This window comes from Leguminivora glycinivorella, chromosome 3 (genome assembly GCF_023078275.1).
Source record: "Leguminivora glycinivorella isolate SPB_JAAS2020 chromosome 3, LegGlyc_1.1, whole genome shotgun sequence".
Taxonomy (NCBI): domain Eukaryota; kingdom Metazoa; phylum Arthropoda; class Insecta; order Lepidoptera; family Tortricidae; genus Leguminivora; species Leguminivora glycinivorella.
This window is the reverse complement of record NC_062973.1, coordinates 15,526,477-15,554,342: the sequence shown is the minus strand read 5'-3', so window position 1 is coordinate 15,554,342 and position 27,866 is coordinate 15,526,477. Positions and strand designations below refer to the sequence as shown.

At 37.6% G+C, this 27,866-nt stretch overlaps 1 protein-coding gene across 1 annotated transcript in view; it reads right to left on the bottom strand.

Annotated features, from left to right (window-relative positions):
• The window catches only part of LOC125242569 (disintegrin and metalloproteinase domain-containing protein 10), a 137,003-nt gene extending 111,546 nt beyond the window's left edge, over window positions 1-25,457 (bottom strand). Inside the window, exon 1 of the mRNA XM_048151344.1 lies at window positions 24,949-25,457. Coding sequence (XP_048007301.1) covers window positions 24,949-25,009 — 61 coding nt within the window. The 5' untranslated portion in view covers window positions 25,010-25,457. The remainder of the gene's footprint in view (window positions 1-24,948) is intronic.
• Window positions 25,458-27,866: the final 2,409 nt, after the last annotated feature.

The following is a 27,866-nucleotide window of genomic DNA, read 5'->3' as shown; positions in this document are numbered from 1 at the left end:
CATATGTCGAAGGCCGAAAAAAATACTTGGGATCGGATCCTTACGATGCCACTTTGTGAATACCTTTAGAAGACGTTGCTCAATCATAATACACATGTCGTTTGCGGGCACTCGCTGATGATTCGCCATAAAAAAATAAAACTTAAAAAATTGAAAAACTCAACTTATGGTCCTATGTCGAAGGCCGAAAAAATACTTGGGATCGGATCCTTACGATGCCACTTTGTGAATACCTTCAGAAGGCGTTGCTCAATCAAGATACTCAGGTCATTTGCGGGCACTCGTAGTAGCTTCGCCATAAAAAAATACAACTTGAAAATTTTAAAAACTCAACTTATGGTCCTATGTCGAAGGCCGAAAAAAATACTTGGGATCGGATCCTTACGCTGCCACTTTGTGATTACCTTCAGAAGATGTTACTTAATCATAATACCTAGGTTATTTGCGGGCACTCGTAGTAGATTAGCCATAAAAAAATACAACTTGAAAATTTTAAAAACTCAACTTATGGTCCTATGTCGAAGGCCGAAAAAAATACTTGGGATCGGATCCTTACGATCCCACTTTGTGAATACCTTCAGAAGACGTTGCTGAATCAAGATACATAGGTCATTTGCGGGCACTCGTAGTAGATTCGCCATAAAAAATACAACTTGAAAATTTTATAAACTCAACTTATGGTCCTATGTCGAAGGCCGAAAATAATACTTGGGATTGGATCCTTACGATGCCACTTTGTGAATACCTTGAAAGAACGTTGCTCAATCAAGACACACAGGTCATTTGCGGGCACTCGTAGAAGATTCGCCATAAAAAAATAAAACTTAAAAATATAATAACTTAAAAATAAGTTGAGTTTTTAAAATTTTCAAGTTGTATTTTTTTATGGCGAAGCTACTACGAGTGCCCGCAAATGACCTGAGTATCTTGATTGAGCAACGTCTTCTGAAGGTATTCACAAAATGGCATCGTAAGGATCCGATCCCAAGTATTTTTTTCGGCCTTCGACATAGGACCATAAGTTGAGTTTTTAAATTTTTTAAGTTTTATTTTTTTATGGCGAATCTTCAGCGAGTGCCCGCAAACGACATGTGTATTATGATTTAGCAACGTCTTCTAAAGGTATTCACAAAGTGGCATCGTAAGGATCCGATCCCAAGTATTTTTTTCGGCCTTCGACATAGGACCATAAGTTGAGTTTTTAAAAATTTCAAGTTTTATTATTTTATGGTGAATCTTCTGCGAGTGCCCGCAAATGACCTATGTATCTTGATTCAGCAACGTCTTCTGAAGGTATTCACAAAGTTGGATCGTAAGGATCCGATCCCAAGTATTTTTTTCGGCCTTCGACATAGGACCATAAGTTGAGTTTTTAAAATTTTCAAGTTGTATTTTTTTATGGCGAATCTACTACGAGTGCCCGCAAATGACCTGTGTATCTTGATTGAGCAACATCTTCTGAAGGTATTCACAAAGTGGCATCGTAAGGATCCGATCCCAAGTATTTTTTCGGCCTTCGACATAGGACCATAAGTTGAGTTTATAAAATTTTCAAGTTGTATTTTTTTATGGCGAATCTACTACGAGTGCCCGCAAATGACCTATGTATCTTGATTCAGCAACGTCTTCTGAAGGTATTCACAAAGTGGGATCGTAAGGATCCGATCTCAAGTATTTTTTTCGGCCTTCGACATAGGACCATAAGTTGAGTTTTTAAAATTTTCAAGTTGTATTTTTTTATGGCGAATCTACTACGAGTGCCCGCAAATAACCTAGGTATTATGATTAAGCAATATCTTCTGAAGGTAATCACAAAGTGGCAGCGTAAGGATCCGATCCCAAGTATTTTTTTCGGCCTTCGACATAGGACCATAAGTTGAGTTTTTAAAATTTTCAAGTTGTATTTTTTTATGGCGAAGCTACTGCGAGTGCCCGCAAATGACCTGAGTATCTTGATTGAGCAACGTCGTCTGAAGGTATTAACAAAGTGGCATCGTAAGGATCCGATCCCAAGTATTTTTTTCGGCCTTCGACATAGGACCATAAGTTGAGTTTTTCAATTTTTTAAGTTTTATTTTTTTATTGCGAATCTTCAGCGAGTGCCCGCAAACGACACGTGTATTATGACTGAGCAACGTCTTTTAAAGGTATTCACAAAGTGGCATCGTAAGGATCCGATCCCAAGTATTTTTTCGGCCTTCGACATAGGACCATAAGTTGAGTTTTTAAAAATTTCAAGTTTTATTATTTTATGGTGAATCTTCTGCGAGTGCCCGCAAATGACCTATGTATCTTGATTCAGCAACGTCTTCTGAAGGTATTCACAAAGTGGAATCGTAAGGATCCGATCCCAAGTATTTTTTTCGGCCTTCGACATAGGACCATAAGTTGTGTTTTTAAAAATTTCATGTTTTATTATTTTATGGTGAATCTTCTGCGAGTGCCCGCAAATGACCTATGTATCTTGATTCAGCAACGTCTTCTGAAGGTATTCACAAAGTGGGATCGTAAGGATCCGATCCCAAGTATTTTTTTCGGCCTTCGACATAGGACCATAAGTTGAGTTTTTAAAATTTTTAAGTTGTATTTTTTTATGGCGAATCTACTAAGAGTGCCCGCAAATGACCTGAGTATCTTGATTGAGCAACGGCTTCTGAAGGTATTCACAAAGTGGCATCGTATGGATCCGATCCCAATTATTTTTTTCGGCCTTCGACATAGGACCATAAGTTGAGTTTTTAAAAATTTCAAGTTTTATTATTTTATGGTGAATCTTCAGCGAGTGCCCGCAAACGACATGTGTTATGATTGAGCAACGTCTTCTAAAGGTATTCACAAAGTGGCATCGTAAGGATCCGATCCCAAGTATTTTTTTCGGCCTTCGACATAGGACCATAAGTTGAGTTTTTAAAATTTTCAAGTTGTATTTTTTTATGGCGAATCTACTACGAGTGCCCGCAAATGACCTGAGTATCTTGATTGAGCAACGGCTTCTGAAGGTATTCACAAAGTGGCATCGTAAGGATCCGATCCCAAGTATTTTTTTCGGCCTTCGACATAGGACCATAAGTTGAGTTTTTCAATTTTTTAAGTTTTATTTTTTTATGGCGAATCTTCAGCGAGTGCCCGCAAATGACCTATGTATCTTGATTCAGCAACGTCTTCTGAAGGTATTCACAAAGTGGAATCGTAAGGATCCGATCCCAAGTATTTTTTTCGGCCTTCGACATAGGACCATAAGTTGTGTTTTTAAAAATTTCATGTTTTATTATTTTATGGTGAATCTTCTGCGAGTGCCCGCAAATGACCTATGTATCTTGATTCAGCAACGTCTTCTGAAGGTATTCACAAAGTGGGATCGTAAGGATCCGATCCCAAGTATTTTTTTCGGCCTTCGACATAGGACCATAAGTTGAGTTTTTAAAATTTTTAAGTTGTATTTTTTTATGGCGAATCTACTACGAGTGCCCGCAAATGACCTGAGTATCTTGATTGAGCAACGTCTTTTGAGGGTATTCACAAAATGGCATCGTAAGGATCCGATCCCAAGTATTTTTTCGGCCTTCGACATAGGACCATAAGTTGAGTTTTTAAAATTTTCAAGTTGTATTTTTTTATGGCGAATCTACTACGAGTGCCCGCAAATGACCTATGTATCTTGATTTAGCAACGTCTTCTGAAGGTATTCACAAAGTGGGATCGTAAGGATCCGATCTCAAGTATGTTTTTCGGCCTTCGACATAGGACCATAAGTTGAGTTTTTAAAAATTTCAAGTTTTATTATTTTATGGTGAATCTTCTGCGAGTGCCCGCAAATGACCTATGTATCTTGATTCAGCAACGTCTTCTGAAGGTATTCACAAAGTGGGATCGTAAGGATCCGATCCCAAGTATTTTTTTCGGCCTTCGACATAGGACCATAAGTTGAGTTTTTAAAATTTTCAAGTTGTATTTTTTTATGGCGAATCTACTACGAGTGCCCGCAAATGACCTGTGTATCTTGATTTAACAACGTCTTCTGAAGGTATTCACAAAGTGGCATCGTAAGGATCCGATCCCAAGTATTTTTTTCGGCGTTCGACATAGGACCATAAGTTGAGTTTTTAAAATTTTCAAGTTGTATTTTTTTATGGCGAATCTACTACAAGTGCCCGCAAATGACCTAAGTATCTTGATTGAGCAACGTCTTTTGAAGGTATTCACAAAGTGGCATCGTAAGGATCCGATCCCAAGTATTTTTTTCGGCCTTCGACATAGGACCATAAGTTGAGTTTTTAAAAATTTCAAGTTTTATTATTTTATGGTGAATCTTCTGCGAGTGCCCGCAAATGACCTATGTATCTTGATTCAGCAACGTCTTCTGAAGGTATTCGCAAAGTGGGATCGTAAGGATCCGATCCCAAGTATTTTTTTCGGCCTTCGACATAGGACCATAAGTTGAGTTTTTAAAATTTTCAAGTTGTATTTTTTTATGGCGAATCTACTACGAGTGCCCGCAAATGACCTATGTATCTTGATTCAGCAACGTCTTCTGAAGGTATGCACAAAGTGGGATCGTAAGGATCCGATCCCAAGTATTTTTTTCGGCCTTTGACATAGGACCATAAGTTGAGTTTTTCAATTTTTTAAGTTTTATTTTTTTATGGCGAATCTTCAGCGAGTGCCCGCAAACGAAATGTGTATTATGATTGAGCAACGTCTTCTGAAGGTATTCACAAAGTGGCATCGTAAGGATCCGATCCCAAGAATTTTTTTCGGTGTTCGACATAGGACCATAAGTTGAGTTTTTAAAATTTTCAAGTTGTATTTTTTTATGGCGAATCTACTACGAGTGCCCGCAAATGACCTAAGTATCTTGATTGAGCAACGTCTTTTGAAGGTATTCACAAAGTGGCATCGTAAGGATCCGATCCCAAGTATTTTTTTCGGCCTTCGACATAGGACCATAAGTTGAGTTTTTAAAATTTTCAAGTTGTATTTTTTTATGGCGAATCTACTACGAGTGCCCGCAAATGACCTGAGTATCTTGATTGAGCAACGTCGTCTGAAGGTATTCACAAAGTGGCATCGTAAGGATCCGATCCCAAGTATTTTTTTCGGCCTTCGACATAGGACCATAAGTTGAGTTTTTCAATTTTTTAAATTTTATTTTTTTATGGCGAATCTACTAAGAGTGCCCGCAAATGACCTGAGTATCTTGATTGATCAACGTCTTTTGAAGGTATTCACAAAGTGGCATCGTAAGGATCCGATCCCAAGTATTTTTTTCGGCCTTCGACATAGGACCATAAGTTGAGTTTTTAAAAATATCAAGTTTTATTATTTTATGGTGAATCTTCTGCGAGTGCCCGCAAATGACCTATGTATCTTGATTCAGCCACATTTTCTGAAGTTATTCACAAAGTGGCAGCGTAAGGATCCGATCCCAAGTATTTTTTTCGGCCTTCGACATAGGACCATAAGTTGAGTTTTTAAAATTTTCAAGTTGTATTTTTTGATGGCGAAGCTACTACGAGTGCCCGCAAATGACCTGAGTATCTTGATTGAGCAACGTCTTCTGAAGGTATTCACAAAGTGGCATCGTAAGGATCCGATCCCAAGTATTTTTTTCGGCCTTCGACATAGGACCATAAGTTGAGTTTTTCAATTTTTTTAGTTTTATTTTTTTATGGCGAATCTTCAGCGAGTGCCCGCAAACGACATGTGTATTATGATTGAGCAACGTCTTCTGAAGGTATTCACAAAGTGGCATCGTAAGGATCCGATCCCAAGTATTTTTTTCGGCCTTCGACATAGGACCATAAGTTGAGTTCTTCAATTTTTTAAGTTATATTTTTTTATGGCGAATCTTCTATGAGTGCCCGCAAATGACCTGTGTATCTTGATTAAGCAACGTTCTTTCAAGGTATTCACAAAGTGGCATCGTAAGGATCCAATCCCAAGTATTATTTTCGGCCTTCGATATAGGACCATAAGTTGAGTTTTTTAAATTTTCAAGTTGTATGCTTTTATGGTGAATCTTCTACGAGTGCCCGCAAATTACCTGTGTATTATGATTGAACAACGTCTTTTGAACGTATTCACAAAGTGGGATCGTAAGGATCCGATCCCAAGTATTTTTTTCAGCCTTCGACATAGGACCATAAGTTGAGTTTTTAAAAATTTCAAGTTTTATTATTTTATGGTGAATCTTCTGCGAGTGCCCGCAAATGACCTATGTATCTTGATTCAGCAACGTCTTCTGAAGGTATTCACAAAGTGGAATCGTAAGGATCCGATCCCAAGTATTTTTTTCGGCCTTCGACATAGGACCATAAGTTGAGTTTTTAAAAATTTCATGTTTTATTATTTTATGGTGAATCTTCTGCGACTGCCCGCAAATGACCTATGTATCTTGATTCAGCAACGTCTTCTGAAGGTATTCACAAAGTGGCATCGTAAGGATCCGATCCCAAGTATTTTTTTCGGCCTTCGACATAGGACCATAAGTTGAGTTTTTAAAATTTTCAAGTTGTATTTTTTTATGGCGAATCTACTACGAGTGCCCGCAAATAACCTAAGTATTATGATTAAGCAATATCTTCAGAAGGTAATCACAAAGTGGCAGCGTAAGGATCCGATCCCAAGTATTTTTTCGGCCTTCGACATAGGACCATAAGTTGAGTTTTTAAAAATTTCAAGTTTTATTATTTTATGGTGAATCTTCTGCGAGTGCCCGCAAATGACCTATGTATCTTGATTGAGCAACGTCTTCTGAAGGTATTCACAAAGTGGGATCGTAAGGATCCGATCCCAAGTATTTTTTTCGGCCTTCGACATAGGACCATAAGTTGAGTTTTTAAAATTTTCAAGTTGTATTTTTTTATGGCGAATCTACTACGAGTGCCCGCAAATGACCTGTGTATCTTGATTGAGCAACGTCTTATGAAGGTACTCACAAAGTGGCATCGTAAGGATCCGATCCCAAGTATTTTTTCGGCCTTCGACATAGGACCATAAGTTGAGTTTATAAAATTTTCAAGTTGTATTTTTTTTATGGCGAATCTACTACGATTGCCCGCAAATGACCTATGTATCTTGATTCAGCAACGTCTTCTGAAGGTATTCACAAAGTGGGATCGTAAGGATCCGATCTCAAGTATTTTTTTCGGCCTTCGACATAGGACCATAAGTTGAGTTTTTAAAATTTTCAAGTTGTATTTTTTTCTGATGTATCTACTACGAGTGCCCGCAAATAACCTAGGTATTATGATTAAGTAATATCTTCTGAAGGTAATCACAAAGTGGCAGCGTAAGGATCCGATCCCAAGTATTTTTTTCGGCCTTCGACATAGGACCATAAGTTGAGTTTTTAAAATTTTCAAGTTGTATTTTTTTATGGCGAAGCTACTACGAGTGCCCGCAAATGACCTGAGTATCTTGATTGAGCAACGTCTTCTGAAGGTATTCACAAAGTGGCATCGTAAGGATCCGATCCCAAGTATTTTTTCGGCCTTCGACATAGGACCATAAGTTGAGTTTTTCAATTTTTTAAGTTTTATTTTTTTATGGCGAATCTTCAGCGAGTGCCCGCAAACGACATGTGTATTATGATTGAGCAACGTCTTCTAAAGGTATTCACAAAGTGGCATCGTAAGGATCCGATCCCAAGTATTTTTTTCGGCCTTCGACATAGGAGCATAAGTTGAGTTTTTAAAAATTTCAAATTTTATTATTTTATGGTGAATCTTCTGCGAGTGCCCGCAAATGACCTATGTATCTTGATTCAGCAACGTCTTCTGAAGGTATTCACAAAGTGGAATCGTAAGGATCCGATCCCAAGTATTTTTTTCGGCCTTCGACATAGGACCATAAGTTGAGTTTTTAAAAATTTCATGTTTTATTATTTTATGGTGAATCTTCTGCGAGTGCCCGCAAGTGACCTATGTATCTTGATTCAGCAACGTCTTCTGAAGGTATTCACAAAGTGGGATCGTAAGGATCCGATCCCAAGTATTTTTTCGGCCTTCGACATAGGACCATAAGTTGAGTTTTTAAAAATTTCAAGTTTTATTATTTTATGGTGAATCTTCTGCGAGTGCCCGCAAATGACCTATGTATCTTGATTCAGCAACGTCTTTTGAAGGTATTCACAAAGTGGGATCGTAAGGATCCGATCCCAAGTATTTTTTCGGCCTTCGACATAGGACCATAAGTTGAGTTTTTAAAATTTTCAAGTTGTATTTTTTTATGGCGAAGCTACTACGAGTGCCCGCAAATGACCTGAGTATCTTGATTGAGCAACGTCTTCTGAAGGTATTCACAAAGTGGCATCGTAAGGATCCGATCCCAAGTATTTTTTTCGGCCTTCGACATAGGACCATAAGTTGAGTTTTTAAAATTTTCAAGTTGTATTTTTTTATGGCGAATCTACTACGAGTGCCCGCAAATGACCTGAGTATCTTGATTGAGCAACGTCTTCTGAAGGTATTCACAAAGTGGCATCGTAAGGATCCGATCCCAAGTATTTTTTTCGGCCTTCGACATAGGACCATAAGTTGAGTTTTTCAATTTTTTAAGTTTTATTTTTTTATGGCGAATCTTCAGCGAGTGCCCGCAAATGACCTGAATATCTTGATTGAGCAACGTCTTCTGAAGGTATTCACAAAGTGGCATCGTAAGGATCCGATCCCAAGTATTTTTTTCGGCCTTCGACATAGGACCATAAGTTGAGTTTTTAAATTTTTTAAGTTTTATTTTTTTATGGCGAATCTTCAGCGAGTGCCCGCAAACGACATGTGTATTATGATTGAGCAACGTCTTCTGAAGGTATTCACAAAGTGGCATCGTAAGGATCCGATCCCAAGTATTTTTTTCGGCCTTCGACATAGGACCATAACTTGAGTTTTCAAAATTTTCAAGTTTTATGCTTTTATGGCGAATCTTCTACGAGTGCCCGCAAGTGACCTGTGTATCTTGATTGAGCAACGTCTTTTGAACGTATTCACACAGTGGCATCGTAAGAATCCGATCCCAAGTATTTTTTTCGACCTGCGATATAGGACCATAAGTTGAGTTTTTAAAATTTTTAAGTTTTATTTTTTTATGGCGAATCTTCTATGAGTGAAAAATTTATGTTTTTATTGGATCGTAATGATTTCACATACTAAACGTCGTGAACTAACGATGAACTAACAAATCCATATCGATTTTGCACGATAGAAGCCATAAAAACAGTTTACTGCTGCAACCTATGTTTTGGGTTCCCCCATTTAAATGAATAATGCGTAGTGGTGTTGCACTTAGGATCCTAACGATTTTATATACTGAACTAACGTCAACTAACGATCATCTTTCGATTCTAATTGACAGAAATAGTAAAATCGAGTTTGGGGCGGTGTAGCCTGAAGTTGGCCGCCCCACTTCATTTAAAAAAAAAATACTTCTAATCGGATCCTAACGATTTTATATACTGAACTAACGTCAACTAACGATCATCTTTCGATTCTAATTGACAGAAATAGTAAAATCGAGTTTGGGGCGGTGTAGCCTGAAGTTGGCCGCCCCACTTCATTTAAAAAAAAAAATACTTCTAATCGGATCCTAACGATTTTATATACTGAACTAACGTCTACTAACGATTATCTTTCGAATTCAATTGACAGAAATCGTAAAATCGAGTTTGGGGGTAGCGTGAAGTTGGCCGCCCCACTTCATTTAAAAAAAAAATACTTCTAATCGGATCCTAACGATTTTATATACTGAACTAACGTCTACTAACGATTATCTTTCGAATTCAATTGACAGAAATCGTAAAATCGAATTTGGGGCGGTAGCGTGAAGTTGGCCGCCCCACTTCATTTAAAAAAAAAAAAAATACTTCTAATCGGATCCTAACGATTTTATATACTGAACTAACGTCTATTAACGATTATCTTTCGATTCCAATTGACAAAAACCGTAAAATCAGTTTTGGGGCGGTAGCGTGAAGTTGGCCCCCTCCATTTTGTTTTTTAAAAAAAGTGATGTTGTTATCGGATCCTAACGATTTCACATACTGAACTAACGTGAACTAACGATGAACTAACGATATAGATATGTAATTTGCGGGCACTCGATATGGGGCGGTCAACTTCACGGAGGTCCCTAGTGATATTGGATCCGGTGTAACTGTGACAGAGATTCCGGTAACGGCTCTAAATAGTGTTGTGTCGCCTTTACTGGCCATTCCGACAGTCCAATATTCAAATGAGACTCTCTCTATGTAGACTAGAGTATTTGTAAATGTAACTAAATACGGCTAGTAAGTATACCTAGTTGGTTTGTTAGTTTAGTTAGGTATATTGTAGTTACAGTTTACTCGGGATTTCGTTGTAGTTTATTTTGAATAGACAACTCTAATTCATTGTTAGGCGACCGGTGACCCGATTGTAAAAGGCTATTCAACCTTACATTCGTATAAAAGCGAGATTGTAGATGTATTTTTTATAAGTGGAAACAGAACTAAAAATAAAATTAAGTAGTTGAGTATGTAAATAATATAGAACACACATGTGTTCTATATTACATGTTTGATAATGATTTAATCATGCTACCATTTAAATTTCCACTATTTCTTTTTAGTTCTATGATGGTAAGCTAATGGTAGTATGTAGTCAATGTAGAATATAAATAAATATGGCACAAACCTTAATCACAATGTATGAAACATATATTACAGGAAATAGTTTTATCATCGCCTTAATCAATGAATGCAGGGAACAACGTCAGCACTCAGCAGGCAGCACAACTAAAGTGTGTGAACACGTTCATTTAGGTACATTGTTTACAAATATGATGTAAGCGTCAGACAATGACACTGAATTGTGCTGTACTTCAATGTAGTTATAATTGCTGTAACACGCATGCATTAGGTTACCTATGTCCTATATATTATGTAGAGGTAAATAAATTAATATTTTTATTTTCGCTGACTTTGTTAATCATTTTCAGTAAGTTTCGAAACTGGTTAACACAATTAATACGAAAAAGTACTGGTATACAAGCCGTACAATTGTTTAGACAACACCAAGACAGTGTTTAGACATTCACTATTATTATAAACATACTACTTGACCGCTTCCTTGTTTGAAATAGTTTAGTATCTTTACGTGTTTGTGATTTATTGACCAACTGCAATTTAAAAACTACTGTTTTTTGCATGACATATACGATGGATATAGTCCATGGGCCAGTGAAGAAGTCGGTATAATTTGGGGGTACTAAGTTTCCTTTTTACAGCAGTTAGGTAGGCCTATAAGGATGTTAAAAAACCATGATTGCCATCTCAAAATGGTAGCTAAACAAAATGGCCGCCAATCCAAGATGGCGGATATTGAGTTTTAAAAAATCGACCACAACTCCAGAAGTATTGGTCCGATTTCATTTTTATTTTTTTTAAACGAAAGCTCTTTTTGTGTACTCAAATATTGTTATATTCATTGTTTCGATAAATTCAACCATTAGTTAGTAATTAACGAAAAATATAAAAAAAATATCTTTTTTCTAAGACTTTTTGTCAAAAATCATGTTTCTACAAAATACCTTGCATATTCTAATAAATATTTAAATGCAGAAAAATAGTGCTATTAATTACCTTTAATTTGATGTATAAAAGATACAGACTTAATTTACAAAAACACATTAGAGGCTTAATTTTAATTCTGTCTTCGTTGAAATTCACCGTTGTGCATACAGTACTAAAAGCTTCAGGTCGAAGTTGTAGATTACTAATATGCTGTTTTTAGTATATTTCTGCAATTGTACTTACAATTAAGAAAAGAACTGAACATGTTAGTATCCGAAATCCATTAGCTTTAAGAATATAATAAAATATGTCATAGGTAAAGTACAGTTTTAGATATTTGATTATTTGTATAAAATTTCTTTAGTGATACAGCGCCAACCAACCGAGATAATACAAAATAAATAAACTAGACATAGTTGAGGTCCTATCTCATCACATTAACCTTTTGACCACCATGGGCGGATATGGCCGTCGCTGGAAATGCTTCCTAAGGACGCCAACCATGGCCATCAGTTTTGCCAATTACATTGGGGACCCATGCGGGCCTTCTTAACACCTAATTTTGCTCAAATAATCGCGATCCACGTCTGTCTGGTATCCGGGGCACGACGTATTCTTTTTCACTATTTGGCGTTTAAAAGGTTAAGCCTAACCCTGATCCGTGTTCGAGAAAACTTATATTTAGTTAAAATAATCCTTGCATACAAAAGGTGAAGAACACACCCCAAAAGAAAAATAGTCTTGAGAAATTCACTATAATGCATTAATAAGGCAAATCTATGGAGTATCCGACTACTAAACAACGTGATATAGGTACCTACCGAATAAACCTTAATTTACGCACAGAAATATATTACTTATTACCGTTAATGTAGATTGTAGAGCCAATATCACCAATATCAAGCCTTCAAGACAATCACAGGTAACAGATTAATTTTCTCCTAATTTTTCGAACTTTTATAGCAGGCATTCCACCTTCAATCACGACTTACGTGCCCTGGCCCGGCCCAAGCCCATTTTAGAGTAGCAATACGATCTCTATAATTCTGACCCGTCGCCGCATCAGCATCATCTCGTTTCGCTTCCATCGTAGAAAGACATACCGATCGTGTTGTGCTCTATACCTCTATGCAACTTTTAGCCTCTTCATTTAGTACATTGTTAGTGTCCACGTCTCGCAAGCTTATGTCACGGTGGGAAGTACCCAGTTACACACTGATCAAACATGTTGGTCTCCAGTGACTGGTATCCTTGCCCTTAATACGTCCTTTAGCGTACAAAAGGCATCCAAGTCCTCCGTGTGATCTCCGCCGGCAGCGAGGCCGACCCAAGTCTCTGTATTGTGTTATGGTTCGCCACAACTCGACGTTTTGTGCCTATTTTGCGTGATGTGGGGGATTTAGCTAATCCTGCCAGCTTATCTCCTCGAGAAATCCTATTAGACCTTTAATGTTGAGTAGGAGAACTTTGGAGAGGTCTCTCGAGGATCCGAGATGTTTCTTCCTGTATGGAGCCACTCTGCTCACTCCATCACCAGGTGAGAGGCACCCTCGTCATAGGGGAATGTTCATAGCATCTGTTATGAAAATATGTTTGTTAAGTAGTCTACGATCTGTTCTGACATTGGTTACCATTCTCAGGCGGACTTTCCCTAGTTGAAGGAGCGTCTTTGTGAGTTTTCCATTGATGCTAGGCTTGGCTTGTTTGACTGCAGCATTTGATCTGGTTTTGCCAGTGTGCTGTGTGTAGTTTCATATTGAGCATACCTTGCTGAAGGACATCGGGAGAATCGGCAGTCGACCCCAGCTGCCTGGCCAGCTCGTAGGCCGCATCATCACCTCGACATCCACTGTGTCCTTTGGTCCATTGAAGGATGATTTTGTTATGACTTACCTCCGTTAGTCGTTTATGGCATTCCTTAACCCAACCTTTATTTGTTGTTCCGGATAACGTATCTTCTGTTACTTGTTATAAAGGCTGAAATATGGAGCTTTGGATAAGTCTGTCCTTGCCGTAACTTTCAATTTGTACATACCTCTATATGTTTAACTACTTTAACCCAACACTCACCGACGGCATACAGTTCCTCCAGCATCTGACGGGGAACATGTGCTTCTTTGAAGATGACGATGTTATCCGCATATCGAAGATAATTGAGGCATACATTTATACATCTATCATCCCTATTGAGGCTTTTATAAATGCCTACCTGTTTAAAAAGTTGGCCAGATTGCATAACTCCGGAGTTACTCTCTACTAATTAAGATTCGTCGATACGGGTGCTAACTTTTCTTCTGATTCAATAGCAGGTTGCATAGAAACATTCACATTTTGGTACACCTTTTATGAAAATTCAACTCACGTGAGTAGGTAATTAAAACGTCTGTTATTAACGTTTTCTAACGTTTTTTGTTCGGTAATGACGAACAATACATGTTAATAATATTTGGCTCTACTTTAAGCGGTGATATTTGTCTCAAAGTTTGTCCATCCGGTATTTAACGGCTTCGTTGTTTAGTAATCGGTAAAATATAGGTAAGAATTATCTATTAATTCAGTACTAAAGAACATTTCTAAAGTTTGTCCGAATTCTGGGGGTGCTCTTCACTAACCCGCTCGTGCGTAGGTTTTTTTTTCAAATCTGAGAGTCCTTGAATGCGGAACGATTTTCAATCCGGAATACGATCTAACCCTTATACGCAAGATGATAACGGAGTATTCCGTCTCCCAGGCACAATCGCAACAGAATTGCATTGCGAATTCGCGAATATATGAGCGTAATTAGGCATTACGGAGTCCCAATTTTATTTCATTTGGCGTCCGTATCGTTGGCGTCCTTGGCAAGAATTTCCGGTGACCACCGTGGCCGTCCGTGGCGGTCAAAAGGTTAATGGTTCTACAGTCTCGACACATGTTAGTCATATACCTAGTACACTTAAATACTTAATTTTCATCATTGAGGTGTGTTGCACATATGGTATCTAAACAAATTTTATCCTAGTACTATCGAATATCTACAAACTCATGGATACTATCATGTTCTATTAACATAAACTATTATTCTAATTGTACAATTGCTAAAATAAACTAAAAACAGCATATTTGTACTCTACAACATCTTTTAGTACTGTATGCACCCCAACTGCACACATCTTTTTAGTACTGTATGCACTCCAACCTGAAGCTTTTAGTACTGTATGCACAACGGTGAATTTCAACGAAGGCAGCTTTAAGTTTAGCCTCTATGTGTTTTTGTAAATTAAATACGTATCTTTTATACATCAAATTAAAGGTGATTAATGGCACTATTTTTCTGCATTTAAATATTTATTAGAATATGCAAGGTATTTTGTAGAAACATGATTTTTGACAGAAAGTTTTAGAAAAAAAGATATTTTTTTTATATTTTTCGTTAATTACTAACTAATGGTTGAATTTAGCGAAACAATGAATATGACAAGTATTTAAGTACAGAAAAAGAGCTTTCGTTTAAAAAAAATAAAAATGAAATCGGACCAATACTTCTGGAGTTATGGTCGATTTTTTAAAACTCAATATCCGCCATCTTGGATTGGCGGCCATTTTGTTTAGCTACCATTTTGAGATGGCAATCATGGCTTTTTAACATCCTTATAGGCCTACCTAACTGCTGTAAAAAGGAAACTTAGTACCCCCAAATTATACCGTTTGGCAAAATTAGACCAGCTGGCCCATGGACTAATATTCGTAGGCTTGTAATTAGCTCTTTCTTTTTAATTAATTTTCAATTTCACTTACGATGAAAGCCACGGAAGAGTATAAATATAAATAATGGATGGTTACTTACATCAGAGCACAACCTCGCAACACGGCTCGTTAGATTGTATCACAGTGGACAAGCATGCTTTACTTGCGCATTTGCTTTCCCGATTAGTTACGCGTCCAATCGTATACTGATATTGCTGTGATATCATAGAGTCATAGTACAATATCGTTTGATAGTCATGTATAAGAAAATACGAACAAAACTAAGTATATATAATGTTATAAGTATACAGTATGAAATTTCAACCAAAATCTGCTAAAAAAAAATCCTAGTCATATTATAATATAACATTAGGAATTCAAATATATTTGATTTTAAAAATATCGCTCGTTTATTACCGTTATAAATAAAACGCATTCATTCGAACGAGGATATTGCCACTTGGCCCAAATACTTTTTTTTTGCATGAGCTTGTACGATCATCTTACACCCACTCACATGCTTCTTTTTGTATGTAGCTTATAATGTGCCTTATAAACTGTATGTCGCAAATACTTGACGGACCACTACCATATCCCGTTTTTATGCTTTATACATAAGATTGCTACTGCCTGTCCCCGGCCCGGTATCGTATTTTATACTTCCTGATATGACTACTAAAAATCTTTAATTCTGGTACAAGTATTGAATCCACAGTTGAAAAATGTAGTCAGTTCAACTTGCGGGATGTTAGCAAAGAGAGCTTTGAAATAAGACGATGTTTAGATTCAGTCAAAGTAATACAATACATGTTTTATGACATGAATTATCCCTTAGGTACTGAAACGAACACTACCGTTTAGTGATGAAATACCGAAGCTTCATATGTATAGTGCATATTGTGCATTGTGCAAAGGACGAATTTGTGACTATATCCAACTTGGATAATCCAAGAAGTTTTATGACTGAACTAACTAATCCTTAAAATTAGTTTCAAAGTCTTAAGTGCCGTTAAACAATAAAGTTAAGGATCTCATTAGTCGGCAGTGGCCACTTGGCCAGCAAGTTAACAGCGAGTGCATCCGCGTCAAGCGCACGCGTCACTCTGGTCGTGACCTCGCCGGTTCAACGACACCGTCACAGCGATGCGTCAGCTCAGCTCCTATATTGCAAGCGCGAAGAGATCAGGTTAGCCAAAATGTGGCCAGGTGTGACAAAATATGCTTAGTTGTTTTATTTAGGTTTCATAGTCCAGCTGTTGATTGTAAAGATTCACAGTAATCGGTATGGAAAAAAAGTTACTCTAATGTCGCGAATTATAAAAACAGACGACCTAGCCGATGCGACGAGACGCTCTGTCGCGCCAATACGGAAGAGCGATATAGATAAATGTTATCATAAAAGAACTTGTGCATTTGGCTACGTACCCAGGTCCTTATATTCTTAGTCCTAAGCATGTAAAAAATAGATAGCGGTTTCATCTCAAAAAATCATAACTGACCCTCTAGCACAACAAGTTGTGCTAGAGGGGCTGACTTCCGTTTCCGACCAATTTTCGATTACTGCAGCATGCTTAAAAAAAAAGCTTGCAAGTATTACTTTAAAAACTGCAATAAACTTAACCCTCTTGTAGTTTTAAAAACATCTCTAAAAGTAAAAGATAATAAAACGTACTGTGAGTGGTATGTGTTGATACGTTTTCACATTGTTTCAAATGAAAGTCTGACTCATAAGCGACGAGACTCAATCTAAATTGGATCTGCAAAAACGTCCTTCATTAGAGCTGGCGCGTCAGACATAAAGGATCATTGTGTTGCCATTGGATTCGGGTAATTAGAAAGGAGAGTTGACTATGAATTCTTTAAAACCTGCGCCAGGTAGGCCGCTATTCGTTTGAACGTTTGTATCCTAAAATTCGTGTTCATTCTCCTTTGTGCAGATGCAGAACTGGACAAATGACGAATGAATTGCTGGCCGGTCTAATCTAATATCATACAAGCCACATATCCGACAAGATGTTATTGCAAATGACATACGTTATCGACATCCATTATGATACAGTATATTGGAATAGGAAGACACAGTGAAGCCAAGAAGACATACAGTCACCGGCATAAATAAGTGATGATTTCTGTACCTTGTCGTATAACGTCTTATTTGAAATGTCATACGAAATTGTCAAACGATTAAGAGCGAGCAGTACAGAAATCATCACTCACTCCTTTACCTTTACCGGTGACTGTACAAGAACATTATGATAAAGCCTTTAAAGGCCATCACGTAGTGATATACAGAAAAGTTGACAAAAAGTTTGGTTAATGTAGACAATCAAGCATATGGGCAGAGGTCTTAAAATTCTTAAGTTTAAACTGATTAAAAGTGTTATAGAATGGCTTAGGTAATGCTGACAGTAACAGGATTGGACCCAAGCTTTTTCTACCTATAACCTTCATGTTCATATATAGTTGACTCGCTAACTATACTAGCGCATCTAAACACCTTGTCTAGTATAGAACGAAAAGAAACAAATGGCGGATTTACGCAATGCCCAAGAACAATGGCGTTGCAATACAAACACAATTAGCCGCTTGTCCTTATTAATCATTACAATTACTTTATTGTATTTCTATAACTACCTAATAATTATCTACATCGTAATTGCTGCTGGTAATCTTAGCTTTCAGTATTTCGAAGACGCAAAATATTTTTGGCAAGACGTTGAATTACATACAGGATGTAATTTATATCACAGACAGTATTCAAGGTGGTGATTTTGTAGCTGATAAAGAACCTAAACCACTAAAAAGTGTATATTACTCAAATGTTGACATCAAGCGCGCGGAGGTGCATTAGAGTCCAAAATCTGATCTGATAACATTTGAAGTTTTTTTACATTTCGAGCCCAAAAGCCGAATGTCCATCATGTCCATAAAATATTGCCTGTTATAAATATACCCTGTATATATTTTAATGTTTTGCCTTATATAACCTAAAGACCTTTTTCCTTGAGAAATAAGGTAGTTATACCATAACTCAAAGCCTTACGCACAATAAAATCAATGTGCTAGCTAGTTCATCAACTAATCATCGACACAATAAGCTGCAGGATATATTTATAAATATAAGCCTAGATATATCCATACTAATCCATACTATCCATCCATACTAATATTATAAATGCGAAAGTAACTCTGTCTGTCTGTCTGTCTGTTACGCTTTCCCGCTTAAACCACGCAACCGATTTTGATGAAATTTGGAACAGACAATCTTTAGACCCTGAGACAGAACATAGGCTACTTTTTATTTCGAAAAAAAGGGATGAAGGGGTTGAAAAAGAGGTTGAAAGTTTGTATGGGATTTCTTAATTTTAAAAGATGAAACTTTATATTTTAGCACTTGATAAGAAATCATTGAACATCTTGATAACGGATAGGGATAGGGATAGGAATAGGGATAGGGATAGGGATAGGGATAGCGATACGGATACGGATACGGATAATATGGGTATCGTTAGAGGGATACGGATAATCGGTCGGCGGTCTCTTACAATCAATGTGCTCTAAGACGATCATTGTTTGCTTGCTTGAAGATTACGTTTGCGATAAGTATAAGCAAAATGTAAAATTTTTTAAGGGATAATAGAAATGTGCAATCGAAATAATCGCAGATAAATATACCTACTCGTACAGAGAAACCGAAGGATCCAAATGAAAATCTTAATGAATACTTTTATTACGCGGGCGAAGCCGCGGGTAAAAGCTAGTTATTATATAATATGTAAGTCATCATTAGTGGTGACCTGTTATGTCAGTATGATACAATTTGATGTCTTGCATAGCCTGATATTATACTATTGTTATTTCTAGCCAACCCATTTGCGTCAGTTGTCGTATACTAGTAAATAGGGGGGTCCCTCCACATCTAGCGTCTCGCGAGCGTCGCGTCGGGCCAACTGTATGGGCAAAGCCTGACGCCACGTCGACGTCGCGTCGACGCGGCGTCTTTTTCCATACAGTTGGCCCGACGCGACGCTCGCGAGGCGCTAGATGTGGGGGGACCCTCAGTTGGTCATTCCTCTCTTGTTTACGATCGAGTGACAAAGTCCGGTGCCGTCAGTCTAGTTCCACCCCTAACTGGGACAGGAATAAATCAAAATCACCTGGATATCCAGTCGTGACTGCCGGTATGCATTAAGCGATGCGACCTGTATTTTTGACAGTGTTACCCTTGTCAATGTCTCGATTATCAGTAAAGGGGATTTTCTGAACAGTAAAAAAAGGTCACGACTCGAACGGGTCACGTTCTTTCAGATAATGGAAGGGACGTAGTTCCCGTTTCGACATAGATTTGTGCTAATAAAGAATGGTTGCCGTTACCCTTAGGTTGCAGGCAATAGACGTTATGATAGTCTAGTTTCCTTTCCGCTCATTGAAATAAATAGCTGCCTATTTCAATGCCAGTATGAAAGGAGTATTGACCATTTTAGCATTATCTATTTATCATGTTGGAAAGACTATTATTAGTGAGAGAGATGAGCAGCATTTTATTGGCAATGCGAGGCCGAGAATTTCGGGCGTCTTAATTGTACATTTGTACTAGGGATGATTTTGTACGTAACAAATCTTTCTTTAAGACGCGTTTAATTTACTAAAGAAAGATATCTTTAGAAACCTTAATAGGATGAAAATGTCGAGCCACCATTGACCAACTGACGAAGATACCATTGTGTGAATGTGAACGGCCAGGAATTTACGATGTATAACCACCTATTATTCAATCGTATAGAACTCGGCCCGTATAGTGCAATGTAGTCCGAATTGCCATCAGTTCCAACATAGCCTTCCCACTCAATCTAGTCACCAATGCAGATTCGCGCCAATAGCGAAATACCGTTACCTAATCTAGCCCATTTCCCACTGCAAACTGCAGCGTCCGTAATGTAATACTAAAATTCTAGATAGCTCGCTGACAGATGGAAGCGTAGCCCAAAAAGGATGCAAATAGATTTCAAAGTGGGCATTTCCTCCCCACTGCTCGTTAACGTATTGCCAGTGACCCTTTCAACATGAACTCTGGAACTAGAACGGCGTATGAGTGAAGAAGAATAAGTATGCATAGTTTCTTTTTGTTTAAATTTAGCGTATTAGTCCTAGTTCCTGGATCGCATTTGTCGATTGTATCTAAGAGGATGTAGGTACCTTTTGCAGATATCTGCAAATCTTTGACCGAGCGACTCGGAGGTAAATAAGAGGATTACTGTTCCCCGTTTGATCGACGATAAGTACCTTTCTGGACCGTTTACTTGTCCTTAGCAGAATTCAGATCTTGCCAAGGTTTTCCTCTAAATATAAAATAAGTGACACGTGGAGTAGGTGTTTAAAAGGGCAGTTTTTGATTTATAACAAATTACAACAGCTATATTGGTATGTATGTGAGCAAATTCATATGCGATATTATGAATCACAGGATCCCAGGAATAAGAACTTTATAAACAGGTATCCAGTACACAAAACCCACGGAGCAAGGATAACGGTACAATATGGCGGATAATAGCAAGTCATAGACAGATAAACGATGTGTAGTCTTCAATGCATACCTAGCTAGATTACTTGGCTGGTTCAAGACATATGTGCATTGTATACGAAGGCTTATAAGTCCTTCATATGGAACCGGCGAGCAATAAGTGGGGTAATACTGGTTCCAGTGTGGGTATGATTCAGAATTTTCGGAACTGGTTTTTGCGTCGTAAGTCGAGCGTCACCGAACTGGGAGATGAAAGTAGACCAAAACGGATACGTTTACGATTCATTTCTCTATCAAACTGTCTAGTGTATTTGGTCTCTCTTACCAGGGTTCAAATGTCTCAAATTGAGGAAACCCGGATTTGATAAGGATTTGGAAAGGAGTAGTTTGTCAACAATAGCTGATGCTAGTGACAGTTTATAAACAGCGAAAAGATTCAGTAACAAGTCAATAATAAACTGTATTTAGCCAGTTCCTGTGTGGTGACGGGTTAAGAATTTCACCACCCCCTTTCTTCCCGTGGGTGCCGTAGAAGTCGACTATGGGATATGGGTTAAATTGTGGCGTAGGCGAGAGGCTGGCAACCTGTCACTGCAATGTCACAATTTGGATTTCTTTCAACCCCTCTTTGCCAGGAGTGGCACTAAAACCTTAGTAGTTCATGTGCTCTGCCTACCCCTTTATGGGATACAGGCGTGATTATATGTATGTATGTATTTAGCCAGTTTAGGGTGCATTAATCATACTTTTGTATCGAAACAGAAATACACTAGAGTTATCCTAACCTAAGTAAAGAGATAAGCAGTTTTTTTTTATGTGATAAGAGGCAAACGAGCAGACAGGTCGCCTGATGGTAAGCGATCATTGCCACCCAGGGACACCCAAAACACCAGAGGTGTGTTGGCATTGTTGGCAAGTCCCTTGCACACTTACAGAATGTGTACAAAAGGGCTCAGCAACACAATAAGCTATATCATGCTACCATGCTTCCCCACCAGATAGGTAATCACGGTCTATCAGACCAGACAGGTAATCATGATTGCCTGCCAGGCGGTTTAGCACAACTTGCGTTGTCGCGAGCGAGTCCATACATCAAGCGCAACTTAAAATATGGACTCGCAGGCGAGAGTGCCAGTTGTACTAGACCGCCAGATCTATATTTTTGTCAAATGTCTGTTAATTTGTCAACCTTTGCATCTGAGTTATGAGCAGTGGGTTAACTACCCAGTGTTTATAACTTTTTCTGCTATGTGGATGGCGCTGGGTTTGAATCCCAGTCAGTTTAAGTTATTTATTTGTGTCTGTACCTGAGTCATGGATGATCTGATTTATCTATGTATTTAATTTGTATATTATATATAAATATTATTGTCTGAGTACTCATAACACAAGCCATCTTGAGTTTATAATGGGGTTTAGTCAATCTGTGTAAGAATGTCATATAACATATATTTATGTCTTCATCATTTCCATTACAGGAATGTGCAGGATTTACCCCGATCACAATTAACTTGTCCTTAAATTAATGTCATATACAAAGAAAAAGTGACCAAGGCCTCCAAGTGTTCCGAGCTAACGAGCGGTTAACGGAGTACGCTGGTTCGATTCCAGCTCGGAACACTTGGAGGCCTTGGTCACTTTTTCTTTGTATATGACATTTATTTAATGTTTATAGTATAATAGTAGTGTTACTACTTAAAAAATACAAATTAAAATATTTTCAAATGAGAATAATTTAATTTGTTCTAAGATTAACTTGTCCTTGTTTTTACCTTTTCCTAATTGATTACCCTAACAATATTGTCCTGTAGTAATTAAGTAGGATAATAAATTTCAAATTATCAGGAATTTTAGCAGGAAGTTACTAAAAGGTCAATTAAACAATTATAATATTTGTTTGGTTTTGATTTCATTCAAATCAGTTATCTATCATTTAAGGTACTTTTGAGAGCATATGTGTTGTACACATAGATGTAGTGTAGGAACACCCGGCCAGCAACAGGCGGGCAGTCAATCATATGATGGGTTCATTCAGCCCTATTCCTTTTATTTTTATTTATTCCTTGGAGCATATGTGTTAGAACAGCACATATAAGTAATTTTATTCTATTCGTGGACACGTATGGTATAGCATATGCATAGTCATTTGTTTCCTTTGGTCTATGACGGATGACGTCACTAGACGTCCGTGAACATGTTAAATTTTTTGGAGTACTAGACCCTTTTCAAACAATTAAATGGACTTACAGTTAGGGTAATTTAGTAAAGTTAAGGTCTTATAAAATAAGTATCTAAAAAGTAACCCATAGACATGACACAGACATGCTACAGCTACTTATGGTCAAGGCTTCATAAAGTGACTAAAGTGGGATCAAAGGACATGTCTCAGGGGTCCATGGTATGTTAGGGGTCCTAATTTTTGGCAGCGGTCTGTGATTACACAAAGTTTAGCCTTTCAAACAGACATTATCAAAATTTTGTTATTATGGAGCAGAATTTGTTCCTAAGGAAAATGAAAATGAAATATTTATTTTTCAAGTAGGCATATTACAATGCGCATATGAACGTCAAATAAAGCTACGCCGGCTCTAACCCTACGCCTCAGCCTCGAGAAGATTTCAGTCCCCCTCAGTTGGGAGGGGGTATCCACTATGGGACCGGCAAGAAACTCGGCGGGCAACTTCTTTTCAAAACATTACATCTTATAACTAACATGCATTAAATAACAAGATACAATTTAACCTGCAAAAGTATTCATCAAAGAATATGAACAGACTAGGTACTCTATGGAAATTAATTTCAATAAATTATATTATTGCTTAATAATACGTCGTTCTTCTTCAGAGAAAACATATCAAATTGTCACAGAAGAAAAAGATAATATGAATCTCAATGTCATTAAATATGTAATTTACCTACACAACATAAAATATAAAATATTTGATGTGCTTTCTTATCTGAACTGTGTCCTCTATACATAATACAATTATTTTAATTGCTATTCGTTTTTTGTAGTTTCTGGTTCGGGCCATGCATGTTTGTCTGTCAAATAGTCCTCGACTCTGTAATAAGCCTTTAACATCAATGATTTTTTTAAGTAGTTCTTAAGAGCTGGGAGGGGTAATCTCAAAGCAGTGTCAGGTAACTTATTATAAAAATGAATGCATTGCCCAACAAATGACTTCTGTACTTTACGGACACGAAACTTCTTTATGGCAAGCTTATTTTTGTTTCTAGTGTTATAATTATGGATATCAGAATTCTCATATTAAAGACAACCTGCAACAAGGGGTTTGTGGAGCCCATTTTAAGAAACCCTTCACTAACTGGTAATACCTGTTCTGTCATACTTGTTCTCTGAAGATTATTTGAGAACAACTACAGAAATAACTGTGACTAATCATAATTTTGTACCAGGACTATTGACCTGTGAGTTAACTTTCTGACAACACACAATTTTGATAGTGTATAAGTGAAATGAGAGGTTTAGTTGCAAAGAATTGAGTTACTTTGTGAGTAATAGGCATAAATAAAGGACAATGGTTTTTGGGTATTAAAGTTTGCTTGCATCTCAGACATTTTTTTATTGGTAACAAACAGTAAAATGTGTAGAACCTTGAACTAAAGACACTAGATCCATGTCAAGGTCAAGTCTCACCAAGATTTGTCAAACAAAGCTGTATTGCACATGTGTATAAAATACTTCTTCAGCATTATGAAAGCAACTTTTAATGTATGAAAGAATATTAATCAATTTTAAATAATGTTAATCAATGACTAACTGTTATGGATCCATGGATTGTAATGTCATCACTGTTGAGCTTGTATCTAGTGGAGAACAAACAGGCATTGAGAATAGTGTAATGAAGCTAAAATGTACAATTTAAGATCATGACATCTCACTACACCACATAAACTCAACATCATTTTCACCAGAACACTGGTATTATCATACGATGTTTCAAGGTTTCATAGCCAAGGGTTGACAAAGCACAGCTTTATTAAATTAAGAACAATAGGGAGACATGACCATTCAATGGAAATTTGTATGTGATGACCAGCATACACCAACATTATTACAAGTAGGGTGATGTAGTTAAATAGCTATGTTTATATTATTGTCAATAATCGCGACAAGACAAAAGCAGACACTTACCACTTTCTATGTAAGGCAGGGCCAGGAGCACAAACACTGTGTATCCAATTTCACTAATCATTGTCACTTCTTCAAACACTCCACGGGCACTAACTCATCGCACATTAAAATAATACAGCTGACTTTCAAACTCCACAAAACCTTTGTCTGTTTTTCGACCCGACGCATGCGCCAGCCAAGAATATTTTTTTATTTACATTACAATAATATAAATTCTGTACAATTTATACAAGAAACTAAACGGTTGTCACCTAAATATATTATAGAACGGTCCTAAAAGCGAGTGGAAACATGGATTGTTTCCGTTTCTGTAAACGGACCAGCCCAAAACCACCAACATTTAACAGTTACACCACTTATAGCACAACAAATTATACATTTCACGTTATTATTTTCATCGTTCTATTTCAAAACTAATACATTTTTACCTTACGACTATGCCCTACAATACAACTTAACAATAAAACTTCAATCCCAGTGCTTCACTGTAGAATTGATTCATTACACACTGATTTTTTTTTTTCGTAATGTCAAGTCCGATGACGAGTGAATGAACGTTGACATAAATGTGAGTGAATGAATGAATGATAGTCATAGACTAGCGGTTCTACCGCGAACACCTACGTTTGAAATGTGTGAGCATCTTTTTCTTTCATTCTTAACAGCACCTTCTTTAGAGTAAAAGAGAAAGATACCCTTAAGAATTGTCTAACTTCGATGCTTTCGACGTCTGCGATAGGCCCACACCACAGGAAATCCTATGGGCCCTATGGCTCCCCACAGACAGTCTTAAAAATTCATAATCTTAAAAAAAACTTGTATGCAATCTGACAGTTCAGATCTGTCAGTATCTTGTCAGTGTCAGTTTGAACTGTCAGATTGCATACAAGTTTTTTTTAAGATTATGATTTTTTAAGACTGTCTGTGGGGAGCCTATGACCATTAGTTAAGCTAGGAACACACTACGCGGACGTCCGTCGTAAATCGACCGCGGACGGGAATCTGGACAATGGAAATACACATAACCGTGCAAACTATCGGTCGACGGACGCGGACGTGGCCTTGAGGGTTGTCTATTGTTTGCCCGACAGTCATTTAACATAATATTCATTTGCCCGAATCTAACGTGCCTGAACTTCATTTGCCCGAATGATTTGTTTACCATAAAAATCATATGACATACTCGTTGTTTATCCGAATATTACCTTCCATAATCATACAATGCCATACTATTTGTTAGCCATATTATTAAGTGCAATAATATGGTTTCATAGAATATTCAAACGCCATAAGCAATTATTGCCATATTAATTGTTGCCCATATTATTACCTAACCTAACCTACTTTCTGATAGCAGTTTCATTTTCCAGGGGTCACAGTTCTAACCTAACCTAACCTACTTTTCCAGCAGTTTCATTCTCCAGGGGGTCACAGTTCTAACCTAACCTAACCTACTTTCTGATAGCAGTTTCATTTTCCAGGGGGTCGCAGTTCTAACCTAACCTACTGTCTGATAGTATTTTCATTTTCCGGGGGGTCACAGTTCTAACCTAACCTAACCTACTTTTCAAGCAGTTTCCTTTTCCAGAGGTTCACAGTTCTAACCTAACCTAACCTACTTTCTGATAGCAGTTTCATTTTCCAGGGGGTCACAGTTCTAACCTAACCTACTTTCTGATATCAGTTTCATTCTCTAGTCCTTCTAGTACCTATTATAGTACTTTTCGATTCTGCCAAAGCACATTATGGAAATTGACTTTTCTGGACGCTAATTTGTATGACAAATGATGGTATGGAATGTGGTAATTACGGATTTCGATGATTCTGACAAGTGACATTATGGAAACTGACTTTATGGGAAACAAAGTTTCTGGCACTAGATTAATATAGTAAACAATTATTATGGCATAAGATGTTATGAGAAACAATATTATGATTGTTGAATAGGATGGCAAATAAAATTATGGCAAATGAAATTCTGGCAAATGGGGGTATCCCGGCCTTGAGCGCACGGACGTCCGATCGAAATCTGGCTCTCTGGATGTTTTGTTCCGTGCACACTGATAGGTCGCGGTCGCGGTCGTTTTACGACGGACGTCCGCGTAGTATGTTCCTAGCTTGATGACGTCACTGATATACATTCCGTGCAAACTATCGGTCGACGGACGTGGACGTGGCCTTGAGCGCACGGACATCCGATCGAAATCTGGCTCGCTGGATGTTTTGTTCCGTGCACACTGATCGGTCGCGGTCGCGGTCGATTTACGACGGACGTCCGCGTAGTATGTTCCTAGCTTAATGTTGACATTGTCAGTAAGTGCGAGAGGGACACCAGCCCAAACAATGCCCTCTCATGTGGACACATTTTTTGACCTAACTACTTATTCTGACTTAACTATAATTCTGTGCCCGTGGCACACCCGTTTGTTACATTGCGCGCGGCGCGCGTAGATTTGAAAACGTTTTGTAATTTAGGTACTGTAACCCACTACCTATGGTTACTTGGTTTGCTAGCGACTTTAAAAATAATTTTGAACATTTCATATCATTAAATTGTAGTCATGGAATGTTTTCTTTTCACTTATATATTCCTCCGGACCGATTTCGGCCACGACTGTAAATTCTGGTGTTAGCAGTTTTTAATTTGCGTTATTATTATTCTTTTCCGCTCTCTGGTGTGCCCTAAGATGGCTCGCGTATCCAAAACTTATCGATATTCGATATCTTATTTGCTATTCCGTGTGTGGCTAGAAACTAGAAAACTAGAGTATGTGACACGACCCTAAGAGTAGCTAAGAAACTTTGGGTATATAGACTTTCCTAACATTAACTTACGTAGTTTACGTACTAAATAAATAGATGGATAAATGTATGGAATGGGAAGGATTAATGGTATGTAATGAGTTCAAATTACAAAA